We start from the raw sequence: 12992 nt of genomic DNA, 5'->3' as shown, positions 1-12992 counted from the left end.
CCTCTGAGTATTATACAACATGTTTGAATATCAAGCCAACAATAAAAATAAAGTGTCAATATAAGCAAAATCCAATTCATTTTCCAAATATTATACTATAGTATAAATATTATGATGTATTTTATATTCCAATAGATAAATGATTATGAATTTCAGGAGTTCTGATCAAAAATATAATAATATATTTTATTTTATTCAAGTAATGTTCTCGGGCCATATTGTTAATTTTTGCTAATATATTTTATTAATGTATCGCCAATTTTACGCTAGCTACAATCTCATTAAACTCTTCTTTACGGAAAGGAAACGAGACAACTTCAAGAGAGTGAACTACTAATCTTATGAAGGCATCAATCGTCTTCCGCCATCATGTTGTCGTCGGCGCCTATGTACCAACAATATCTTTGATTCTGCATCGAGCTATTTGATGGCACTATCTCCTCGGTAATTGTGCTCACTTATAACAAGCGAAGTGTTCGTTCGTTTATATTACCCCTTCAATTCCGACAAGATCATTTATTCGATGCAAATTTTAGCTAAAAGGTGACCTAGGTGGATTATGCCGGCTAACGATTAATTTAAGGGTGTCGCGTGTCATTTTCTTTCATATTCGGGTTTAAATTGCCAAAAAAATAATTAGAAGGTGCAAACTGCAAAACAAGTTCAATCAAGGTGAAAAATGGTAAACAAGGTTAATTAGAGGGTGAAACATGCATTGCTAAGGTTCATTAGATTTGTAATTTATTTGAACATAAAAATAGTATTAAAATATCTTAATGATTAATAAAGTAAAAATATTTTAATATTAATAGGTTTCGGTCGTGGAGATTGTGTCCTATTACGAACACGCCATTATACCGCATGCCAAACCCCCACTCTTGAAAATTAAAATCCATAGTTGATGGGATGAAGTCTGATTTAGTCAGAATTAGCGGGTTTAGAAACCACGCACACCCTACTAATTCGGAATTATAATATCTCTCACATCACGAGCATACCCCCAACTAGGGGTGTGAACGAGCCGAGCTCGCCTCTTTTGGCTGGCTCGAGCTCGAGCTCGAGTCTATTTTGTCGAGCTCGAGCTCGTCGAGTTCTTCTTTTTTAGGCTCGAGCTCGAGCTCGTGTTAATTTTGTCGAGCTCGAGCTCGAGCTCGAGCACAATCTCTTATTTTTTTTTTTTTTTTTTAAATATTTTTTAATTATTATTTTATTATTAAAAATTATTTAAAAAAAATACAAAATAAAAACTAAATTGTGATTATATATTTTTTTAATGTTTGTATTTATTTCTATAATATTTTATATTATTATACACTATTTAAATAAAAATAACATATAAAAAATAAAAAAAATAAAAAAATAATAATAAATCCGGCTCGCGAGCCGGCTCGCGAGCTGATGAACAACTAAAATCCGGCTCGAGCTCGGCTCGTCAAAAAGCTCGAGCTCGAGCTCGAAAACCTCGAGTTCAAGTTCGAGCTTTTTACGAGCCGGCTCGTCGAGCTCACGAGTCGGCTCGGCTCGTTTACCACCCCTACCCCCAACTATTCATATGGTTTTATAAAACCTACACATGGTAAATTACACTATTGATTTACACATAACAACCAACACTCATATGTAAGTGCGCTGAGTGGATAATTATTTAAGTAGATCAACAGCTTAAAATTACATGGTGTATTTCACCGGGTATAGAATCTCATAAGTTGTATTCACATGCTTAATTTGTGCCATCGGAATAACCGTTAGAAGATGACATATCCTATCTCAAAAAAGTAATGAGTGGGAACCAATTTATAGCATGTTTTATACAAATTCATCGAACCATAAATATAGATATACAATAACATCAAATTAGATGAAGTTTTCACATGATGATGTAGGTTACATCAAACATTATTTTAGAGAGAGAGAGGATAATAACAAGCACCAAACACAACAAGTACTAATCCAACAATGACAGATTTCACAACATGCATTAATTTCAAAATTCCGGCACCGGCTGATCCTCATCAGAAGGCGGAGCCAAAACCCACTCACCATCCTCATCAAGAACCAACCCTTTATTCTTCTCAATCCACCACGAACCCGGAATCAAATACTCGTCCTTCAATATCGCGCTCGACTTGTTCACCAAAGCCAAGCTCCTCTTCACCTTCAATTCAAATTCCCCATCATCCCCATTCCACCCAGCCACCACGTGCAGTATCGCCTGCAAGTTGTGCCAGTCACCCGGACTCTTCGAATCCTTCAGACTCGGCGACTTCCTACCGTCTACCACAAGCTCGATCCCCGTGTTCCTGTAACCCAGCAGCCCGCTCGGGTATAGCGGGATCAGATCGATTTTATTCCTCACGTGCAGAACTTTGAGATTTGCAAAATCAAGCACTCTATCATTGAACGCCTTGTTCCCAACCTGAGGGCTGCCGAAGACAATGGCGGAAACCGGGATGTTGTCGACTCCATTCTCGACTAGATCGAAAGCTGATAGTATTGCTAACGAAGCGCCGAGGCTGTGCCCTGTTAGAGTTATGCTCAGGCTTTCGTCTTTGTATTGTTCTCTGATCTGTTCGATCTTTTTCAGGAGCTGTGTTCGGGCGCTTAATTTGGTGAAGGAGGAGTTGGGATCTGTTGACATGTAGATTGTGAGCCACCCATTCATTACTCTTGGCACGCTCTCGTCGTCGTCGTCGTCGCTGTCGTTGTCTGGGGTTTTCTTGTCCCAGTTCTTGGGACGGAGCAGCTCCTGGGCGGATTCGGGTCGGGCGCCCAGGACGTTGACCCACTCGTAGTTCCGGGTGGTGCCGCGCCAGACGACGTAGATCTCGCGGCGGCCGGAGGAGCGGCTGACTTCGTCGGAGGTGGTGGCGATGTATCCGATCCAGTTCGACTCCCTGTCCCAGGACTCGCGGGAGAGGGAGTGGAGGAAGAGGGCTTCGCCGGTGCCGACTTTGGCGGTGGCGTAGAGGAAGCAGTGGACCTGGTAGTTGGCGGCGGAGTCGAGCATGACTTTGTCGAAGAAGGATTTCTTGCCGTAGCGGCTGGTGCCGGTGAACTTGGAGTTGACGTCGTTGTTGAAGGCGTCGTAGGTGGCCTGGCAGAAGTCGCCGCAGCGGAGGATGAGGCGGCGGAGGCTGAGGTCTAATGGGTCGAGCAGATTTTCCCAGTTGTTGCTGCCCAATAGTTCCGCCCATGAGGGTTCGGTTGTTCTTGTTGTCTTTTCAGTTGCTGCCATTGTTGTATGAGTTGCTCCCATTGCAACAAAGAATGAAAAATAAAAATAAAATAAATATTGGTTGTGTGGTTTATGATGTACGGTGGCCTGTTGAAAAGGGTAAGCAGAAGGAGTGGGTGTTTGATGAAGATAGGGTGATGATATTATTATGGTGATTTTAAATCAAGTGGGGACTGGGAATACATACAACTACAACTACTACAATTATCAAGAGAGAGAGAGAGAGAGAGAGAGAGAATAGAGAGATGAGAGAGAGAGAGAGAGGTTTTGGCTGCAATCGCTTGCTGACGACAGTTATGATTTTGACTGACAGGACACATAATTATTCTCATTTTATTTATTAAATTTATGAATATTTTCGGTACATGTAAAGTTATGGATAAATTACCGTGGCCATAAGTTAATATTAAATTACGAAAAATTTATCATGTTACCTATTTAGTATAAATCTTCTTCTACAAGTCCATATGTGGGGTATTATAGTGGAATATTCTAAATTAAATGTCTACAGTTTGTACTGTATTCGAGTTCCACATTTTGAAATAAGATGATCATAAGATGTGTCTCTTGCTTGTAAATATCAGATTGTGGTGCATTATAAACTTCATTTTTGCTCAAAACGAACTATAGAACATTCCTAAAAATCTAGAAGATTATGTTAAATTTGACACCATAAAGATGGATGTGTTAGAAAATTAATAGTTGAGCGAGCTCGTTGTAATTACCAAATTTTTTTTTTTTATTTAACCGCACATAGTCACAATTTACCCTAAAATTATTATTAAAAACCAAAAAAGAAAGATTATTGGATTAACTTGTTAGAGCATCTCCGCTTTTACAATTTTTCACCAAATCCTACAATGAAAAAATGTGTTCATCTCTAATCGGTAGTATACTATTTTACCATTCCATCATTTTTGATAGATAAATGTTGTTTTTGGTCTCCAATGGGTTTCACTAAAATCTAGACCAAATGTTAAAATAATAATATTTCACCATTTCACCACTTATAGAAAATGGGATTTGGTTTGGTCTTCCATGGCAACTCATCATATATGCTCCACAATTATAAATCTAATGTTAATCGTAACTTTATTATATTTTATTTCATAAATATTAATTATAGATCCAATGTTAAGTAATAATTTTTTTTAACTATATAATTTAAAAATTATGTTATTAATTTTCAAAATTATGTTTTCAATTTAAATGTCTTGTCCTGTATTTTATCAATTAAAGTGTGTTTCGTTAATCTAACTATTGTTGCTTATTATAATTTATTAATAGTAATTAGCATATTAGTTAAGTAAAGAAATGAACTAATCAACATTGATAAAAAAATATACAAATTAATTAAAAATAAGCATCTTTATATTATTAAAATTAATGTTTTTTTAATAATAACACGTCCTGTACTTCATCAATTTAAGCATATTTATATTATATTTTAAAAACTAATTTAGTAATTAACATGAATGTATTTACGATAAATAAGCTAATAAGTTGGTAATCATGTGCAATTAGTTAAAATCGTTATTTTATATGCTACTTAATAAAATGATGTTAATTACACCAAATCCTATTTCCACCTCTATAATTGGTATAAAAAATAGGATTTGGTGGAAAAAATAGAAAAATGATTGACCGGTTGGAGATGAAAATTCTTTCACCAAAAAAATTGGTGGAAAAATAGGATTTGAGTATATGATGATATGGGGATTGATCATGGTGGAAGCTAAAACCAATTTTCCATAATTTTAGGTGTAATAGTGATATAAAAATTTGAAGTGAGAGACTAAAAACACCTAAATTATATAAAAAAGAAAATGGCGATATAGCGACCGGTCGAAGATGCACGACCACCTTGCAATCCTGGGTGCTGTTTACAAATTAATTACAACCACTATTTATGAATATGTAATCACTTTTTATATTGTATTAAAATAAATCAAATGACATCATTAAGGGTGTTCTAACCACCATACTAGAAACCTAGAACAACTTCAATAGGAGTCGCATGGAATTAAATATTCATTTGATTCCTTCTACACTAGCGATACAAATGTTTACTCTATTAGCAGTTAAATCACTATAAATTAATACACTTGAGATTTAAAAAGTTTATTAATTTAGAAGAATGTTAAATTATTGAATTAATAATTTAGGGTGTTGTCACCAAGTCTGTATTTGGAGAAATTATTATTTAAGGTAAGTTATTAACTTATCGAGGTTCTAGAGAAATTATTATTTAAGGTAAGTTATTAGCTTATCGAGGTTCTACGGTATTTGCATCCGTTTCTTTCAAAATGCACATTAATTAGGAAAATTATTGAATGTAACATACTCCATGACGTTTTATAATTTAGAAAATACTTTATAAAAGTTGAATTTTGAAATGAAATTTGGATTATTGGAACTTTATAGATAATTTTAAGGGGTTTTTTTGCATAAATCCCCAACCAAGCATCTTTATTATTCTAGGTTTAGGGGATATATATCTTTCACCAATAAGCCCATCCATTTAATATTTATTATAAATAAAGAAAACATTCATGTATATGCCAATATTACCCCCAACCCTTTATCCTCAATTCTTAATTGTAACCCGAATTTAATCAATTTTGTCCACAAAAATCTAATTTTGACCACAAAAATTCAATTTTGACTTTATTTTTTCAAAAAAAAAAATTTTGCCGCCGGATTTCAGCGTTGACTTTTCGATTTTTTTTCTTTCGGATTTTTTCGCCGGTTTCCGGCGTTGATTTTTTTTTTCCTTTTCTTTTCTTCTTAATTTTTTCGCCGGTTTCCGGCGGTCTCCGGCGTTGACTTTTTTTAGTGTTTTTTTAAGTTTTTTTTTTTTTGTGTTTGTTTGTTTTTTTTTTTTACGTCCGCCGCTAAACGTTGACCGTAATTGTGCTGTTACTGACAGTAAATTAACGTAATTATACTGTCAATGACAGTTAATTAACGTAATTGTACTGCCGTTGACAATACATTTATGTGATTGTTCTGCTGTTGACAGTAAATTAACGTAATATTATTTTTTTTTTGTTATTTTTTTTATTTTTTTTTAATTTGTTGACAAGTCAACGTAATGATATTACTGTCGTTGACAGTAAAATAACTGTAAACACAATAATACTACTGTCAACAACATCAATATTATTATTTTTTTGGGTTTTTTGGTTTGTTTGAGTTATTCACGGAGTAACGTAATAATATTGCTGTCTATTATTGTAATATTACTGTAAACACAATAATATTATTGTGGTTGACGGTAATATTACTGTTGTTATAGTAATATTGCTGTCAACCACATCAATATTATTATTTTTTTTGGATTTTTTTGTTTGTTTGAGTTATTCACGGAGTAACATAATAATATTACTGTCAATTATTGTAATATTATTGTGGTTGACGGTAATATAATATTACTGTTGTTATAGTAATATTACTGTCACTCACAGTAATATTAATTCTTTTGGCTTTTTATTATGTTTACATTTGTTGAACGGTCAACATAGTAATATTACTCTATTACACAATAATAATGAGTTTTCTTGTGTTAATATTACTGTGTTAGAGATTAATATAGCAATATTACAGTGTTAAACTGTAGTTTAGTTAATTTTACTGTGGTTAACAGTAATATAGTTAATATTACTGTCTATTATTGTAATATTACTGTGGAGTAACGTAATAATATTACTGTGGTTGACGGTAATATTACTGTTGTTATAGTAATATTGCTGTCAACCACATCAATATTATTATTTTGTTTGGATTTTTTTGTTTGTTTGAGTTATTCACGGAGTAACGTAATAATATTACTGTCTATTATTGTAATATTATTGTGGTTGACGGTAATATTATTACTGTTGTTATAGTAATATTACTGTCACTCACAGTAATATTAATTCTTTTGGCTTTTTATTATGTTTATATTTGTTGAACGGTCAACATAGTAATATTACTCTATTACACAATAATAATGAGTTTTCTTGTGTTAATATTACTGTGCTAGAGATTAATATAGCAATATTACTGTGCTAGAGATTAATATAGCAATATTACTGTGTTAAACTGTAGTTTAGTTAATTTTACTGTGGTTAACAGTAATATAGTTAATATTACTGTGAATCACAGCAATATTGTTGTTTAAACGAAAAAACAAGTTACAGAAAGAAAGAAAAAAAAAATCGAAAAAGTCAACGCCGGAGACCGGCGCAAAATAAAAATAAAAATTGAAAAGTCAACGCCGGAGACTGGCGTTGACCGCCGGTCAACGCCGGGAAAAAAAAATTTTGAATTTGTTTTTTTGAAGAAAAAAAGGTTTTGGGTCAAAATTGAATAATTTGTAAAATTTGGGGTCAAATTGAGGTTAAGATATTAAAGTATGAGGGGTTATTTTAGTCCTTCACAAAAATCTGGACCATATGTGGACTTATTAGTAAATGAGTTTTTTGTCTGGATTTCTGTATGAATAAGTACCCATTGATGGACTTATTTGTAATGACCCTAATTTTAAAGGCAATAAGTTCATTTAGTAAAGTTATAACAGAAAACTTATTTTAGTAAACATGACTTTGATATACTATTTAAATTTTTGAGAAAATCGATTTGAAGAAACTATCAAGGCATTTTATTTCAAATCATAACACACACCTGAAAAAATACAATTTTCATAAGAGTGCATCACATACATAAAGAGGGTGTTAAAAGTACTCATAATCTAACAAAAAAGAAGTAAATCGTATTTAATCCATCCTTATCTAATAATAGACTAGATTCTTAGTACAAAATAAAATTGTGAATGCCACAATTAAACATTAGAATTTTAAAATAGAAGAGTGTAGATGTAATCTTTAATGAAATTCGGATAAACTATGCAAGGCATCAACACACATAATTCTTCGAACTTCGTTCTGGCGACTGCCGCTAGCCTCCTAAACCACTTGAAGAACCTGGAAAGGAGTTTTGCATAAAATGTGTGAGCCCACCACTGACTCAGTGTTCGCTCAACGTGTCACTCACGATCTATGATTTGTGGGAGTCCTAAAGTCCGCTTCTATGTTTTTTACTATTATGATAAGCTCGAAACATACATGTCGTAAGTATATTTTACTCAACCATACTAAGACATGAAATGCAATCATACAACATATAGTTGGACATATGGTTTCATGTGCAAATTCATAGTATTATTTACACCAACCTCCACCTGGAGAAGAGTCCCTTTGTTGAATATATGGTCACGAAGTCTCTCTCGGAGTATACGAATACGAAATGTATATAGTATCATGTGCACACGTAAACCCAATAGTATATGTACCTAAAATCCATTTGATTCCTACTATGTTATGTTGATACTCTAAGGGTGCATTTGGACAGAAGAATTTGGATGAGGGATTTCATGTCTATAAAAACAAATTCCTTGCACTTTTTTGGATTGATTTGATGAAGGATTTCGAATCCCGACCCCTCCTTTTTAGTTATAAATTGAGCAAATTCTTCCTCAAAATTTCTTTCTTAAATCAAATCAGTCCATCCAAATGGAGTCTAATGCAATTTGTTAACTCTAATATTATGAGCTCTTTGTAAGTGTCGTTTCAGAAAAAAATCACATTAATTAATAGGTTTAATGTTTGAAAATAAGGTTCTTTCACCAAATTATTTGTGACACCCATTTCCTAGTTATACCTAATTAGTATTTTAGAATATGATAGCGGAAGACTTTGAAATATATTAATCGGGAATAGAAAATTCCGACAAAATTTTTCTTTTAGAATCAGAGTAAGAGTGTCCACATATTACCCAACAACATTCACTTAATCAATTTCACAAACTATGCATGCATGACTAGAGATTAAGTCCCGTCTTAGCAAAGTGAGAAAATATTGGACAGTTTCAATCTATCAATTAAAAAAATTAATAACTCTCTAACCTCTCATGCAAAACACTTTAAATTTTTACCACATGCTCTAATAGGGACCTAGATAACCTAGTAAAAACAGTTTTTAAATACCTTGAGCCATTTGAAAGGAATAATTAAAATGGTACAACTGTACAGTTTGAAAATCTAAAGCAGGGGAGTGATCTTTGAAAAATATTTATAAATTCCCTATTGTTTCAAAAATCATATATTTTTATACTAAAGTACATTAGTAAGTTAGGAGTTTATCCCAAGTGGAATAAATCTTTTTGAGTGAGAACAACTTCGTATTTTGTTGTAAATACTACAATGACTCTGTTTCAGAGAAGAGTTGGTAAACAATTCGTAATTAATTCATGGATTATCCAAATAATGCAAAAGACCTATCAAAATGAACCTAACATATCAAAATGAACCTAACATAGAGAACTATTACGCTGTAAAATTTCATGCAATAATGTATGGAAGTGATAATTAAAACGAATTATCAAACTACTAGACAGAACATAACACACAACTAGCCGACGGGCATTTTATAAGGTTTTTATGAAAACTTGCCCTAAGGTTACATAAGTTTTTGAGGAAATACCATAACATATATCAAAAGAGATAATTTTACTCCTAAGTAACATTACATATTATGCATCAATAGTAAGTTCCTCCAATAGGCGGGAGAGAACGATAATAAACAAATAGAACGGTGTCGAATATCCTTAATAGCAAATTATACAAATAAAACCACATTAGTATATTAAGAGCACTCAAAATCCACCATGCCTCCATATGAACTCTTCTCCCGATCCACGAACTCAACTTCAACCACGAACCTCGGGCTCGAAATCGGGTAATCCTACAAGCAATTCAACACCTATATGAGTCTTTGAGACTCAATGAGAATTCCATAGAATATCAAATACACTTAGACAAGGAATCATATAGTCATACATAAACAAGTATACATATACCTCAATCACCATTTCTTTAAGAAAATTTACCGATTTACCTTTACCTTCTCGGTTTACCTCTTAGAACTTTTCCATTTACCTCTTAATCCTTCCTTTCATCATTTCATAAGGAATAAGAGGAAATCCCTTACAAGGGAGACGTCATTCTTTTACACACACATTCATTCAAGTGCTCATACAATGTGTGGGAAAATCATTTTCTTTAGTCGGATATCCTTTGGAAAATCAAGTAAAACCATAGACAATAAGCCTTCATTTATTTGGAACCCGTTTCATAAGTGGAATCAAACCACACACTCTTCATCTCATTTTTGGGGTACCGGTCCCTCATACCCCGTGCTTATTCGATCTATGTTTTACAAGACTTTCCAATTTAAAAACATGCAAGTGAGGTTAGTACATACTTTCATTCATTTCAAGCAATTTGATTAGGTGTGTGAGAAAACATTTTCCGTTCGGATATCCTTTGAAAAATCAAGTAAAACCATAGACAATAAGCCTTCATTTATTTGGAACCCATTTCATAAGTGGAATCAAACCACACACTCTTCATCTCATTTTTGGGGTACCGGCCCCTCATACCCCGTGCTTATTCGATCTATGTTTTACAAGATTTTCCAACTTTAAAAACGTGCAATGTGAAGTTAGTATATATTCTTCATTTCACATATCCAAAGTTAGCTTTCACATAAGCACACATATTTCCACATATTTCACAAAGGCACATAGTTTAGTCACAAAATCACAAAAGCAAGTAAGACACATAACAACTCAAGCAAAGAACATAGATCACATATTTACACATATAGCAAAACAACTCAAATCATTCGGTTATTTATAATTACTATCTCCAAGTTTCATCAATTAAGGTTCAAGCACTCTTTCTCAAGAGACTTGAAGTTTTCTTTCAAGTAACACCAAATTTCCATTTATTTCATTTTCTTTCCAAGATATTCGAACCATCAACAATCAATTACACAAAATTCCATTTTTATTAATCTTGTTCTCGATTTTTATCTTCGTATATTATCTTATTACTCATAGATCATAAACCATGGATCGTAAGCTTCCTCGACCCGGAGGGAGTACACTTACAACCACGTAGGTCGATATATTTACACATAGAAATATATACTTATATATAGCACATATAGATTACAAATAAACCATGGATCAAGTACTTTCTTCGACCACGCAGGTTTACGAAAACCATGGATCGAAGTTTCCTTATGATCACGCAGGTCTAGTATATATATATATAGATACATACATACATAAAATTTAAATTACAATATTATTCTTAGTTCTTCAAGATTATATCATTTAAAGCTTAGATTCTTACATGCATGGATGATCTAACAATACACAATTAAAGTACTATAACTTCCCAAATTTTCGGCCATTAAGAACAAAGAAGGAGAAAGAAGAAATAATATTGGTGAAGAATGACTTGTAGCAAGAATATGAAATTCTCACCTACTTTCTCTTGGGAATATGAAGGAATTAGTGGATTGAATAACCCACTACAAGAACCTTGAAGAAATTATAAAGAAATTAGAAGAAAATATTAGGAAATTTTCGAAATTGAAAAGGAAGAAGAAAAATGAGAGCTTTCTTACACTTCTAGTTGAAGAAACTTCTTGTTGGAAATGAGGAGAGATTTCGAGCTTCCTACACTAATAATTTTGAAATGGAGGAGAAGAAGGAAGAAGAATATTTTCTTAAGAGCTTTAAGATATGGTGGAGAAGATGAAAATTCACTTGGGTGTTGGGTTCTATTTATAGAGTTTTGCAAGCATTTGGGGGTGTTCTTGGAATTTCCTCTTTAGGTGGGTTGGATTGGAGATGGTTCTATGGCTTGAGCTTGAGTAAAAATGGAGTCTTGGTGAGGGGATGGTGGTGATGGCCGAATTTAGGGAGAGATGAAGAAGAAAGAGAATGGTTTTCAAATGCTTAGGTGGAAAGAGAGAGAAAGTGGGTCTTGAATTAAAAGGTAAAGTGAAGTATCATTCTCAATGAAGAAGGTACAAGCCACTTAAGCCTTCAATTCTCCCAATTAATGAGTCTTTCTACATTAAAGAATTGTACACATGGAAAATAAAATCCATGTGTGTCTCCACATGGCCGAAAGTTACAAGAAGAGTGGGGGAAAATTTATTTCTAAGTTTATTCACTCATTTAATTATCTAATATGCATGAATTGATTCTTTTTCTAAAAATTTAGTGTATGCATAAATATATTCCAACTATCCAAATTAAATTCTAGAATGCAATAATCTAATTAAAATATGAAGATTTTCAATTAGTTATTTTTCGTGTAAAAATTTTCAAATATTCGATCCTAATAAATCAACTAATCACATAATTTAAGTCACACATAAAATACATCAAGAATGCATATTTAATTATGCTAGCTCATAATAAATTATCCTATTAGCACACATAAAATTTCTAAACGTAAAATCTACTTATGAAAAAAATAATAAAAATATAAAACGAGTTATCCGAAAGGGCGGGATGTTACATTATTGTTTTATAGCTTTTCATCTTTTTTTTTTCTCATTTTATTTCATTAAATTTATTATCAATATTGGGTAAAGTTGAAAAAATAATTAATTCCACTTTGAAACTCTAAACTGATACGTAATATAGAATCATTATATGACTAAGGGTATCTTTGGTTTCTTAGAACCCATTGGATTGATGAATTTATCCGACAAGATCTTAGCTTAGGTTTATTGGACCGAAGTCCCGGATTGATCACCGGCCCGGTCTACTATCCTCGAAATTAATGATATTCCATCCGCCCATATGAGGTTCGATTACACAATCCGAATTTTTTTTTTTTAATCCAAGTTCC

General features: G+C 32.9%; 1 protein-coding gene and 1 long non-coding RNA gene across 2 annotated transcripts; both read right to left on the bottom strand.

Annotated features, from left to right (window-relative positions):
- Positions 1–1779: 1779 nt before the first annotated feature.
- On the bottom strand, positions 1780–3662 carry LOC105953799 (phospholipase A1-IIdelta). The gene has a single exon (XM_012977478.2). The coding sequence runs from the start codon at positions 3254–3256 to the stop codon at positions 1985–1987; it is 1272 nt and encodes a 423-aa protein (XP_012832932.2). The 5' UTR covers positions 3257–3662; the 3' UTR covers positions 1780–1984.
- A 6012-nt stretch (positions 3663–9674) lies between these two features.
- On the bottom strand, positions 9675–12103 carry LOC148765728 (uncharacterized). The gene is made up of 3 exons (XR_016029044.1): positions 11752–12103; positions 11609–11665; positions 9675–10017 (listed from the first exon to the last, which is right to left on the bottom strand). It is a non-coding gene; the product is annotated as an uncharacterized LOC148765728 (long non-coding RNA).
- Between the last annotated feature and the right edge of the window lie 889 nt (positions 12104–12992).

This window comes from Erythranthe guttata, chromosome 13 (genome assembly GCF_056151865.1).
Source record: "Erythranthe guttata isolate IM_541 chromosome 13, IM_541, whole genome shotgun sequence".
In the NCBI taxonomy this organism is placed as follows: Eukaryota; Viridiplantae; Streptophyta; class Magnoliopsida; order Lamiales; family Phrymaceae; genus Erythranthe; species Erythranthe guttata.
The sequence above is the reverse complement of the archived record's forward strand: the minus strand, read 5'-3'. Positions and strand labels throughout refer to the sequence as shown.

Coding starts and splice junctions, on each gene's coding strand:
- LOC105953799 (XM_012977478.2), bottom strand. CDS start 3,256: ATGGGAGCAACTCATACAACAATGGCAGCAACTGAAAAGACAACAAGA.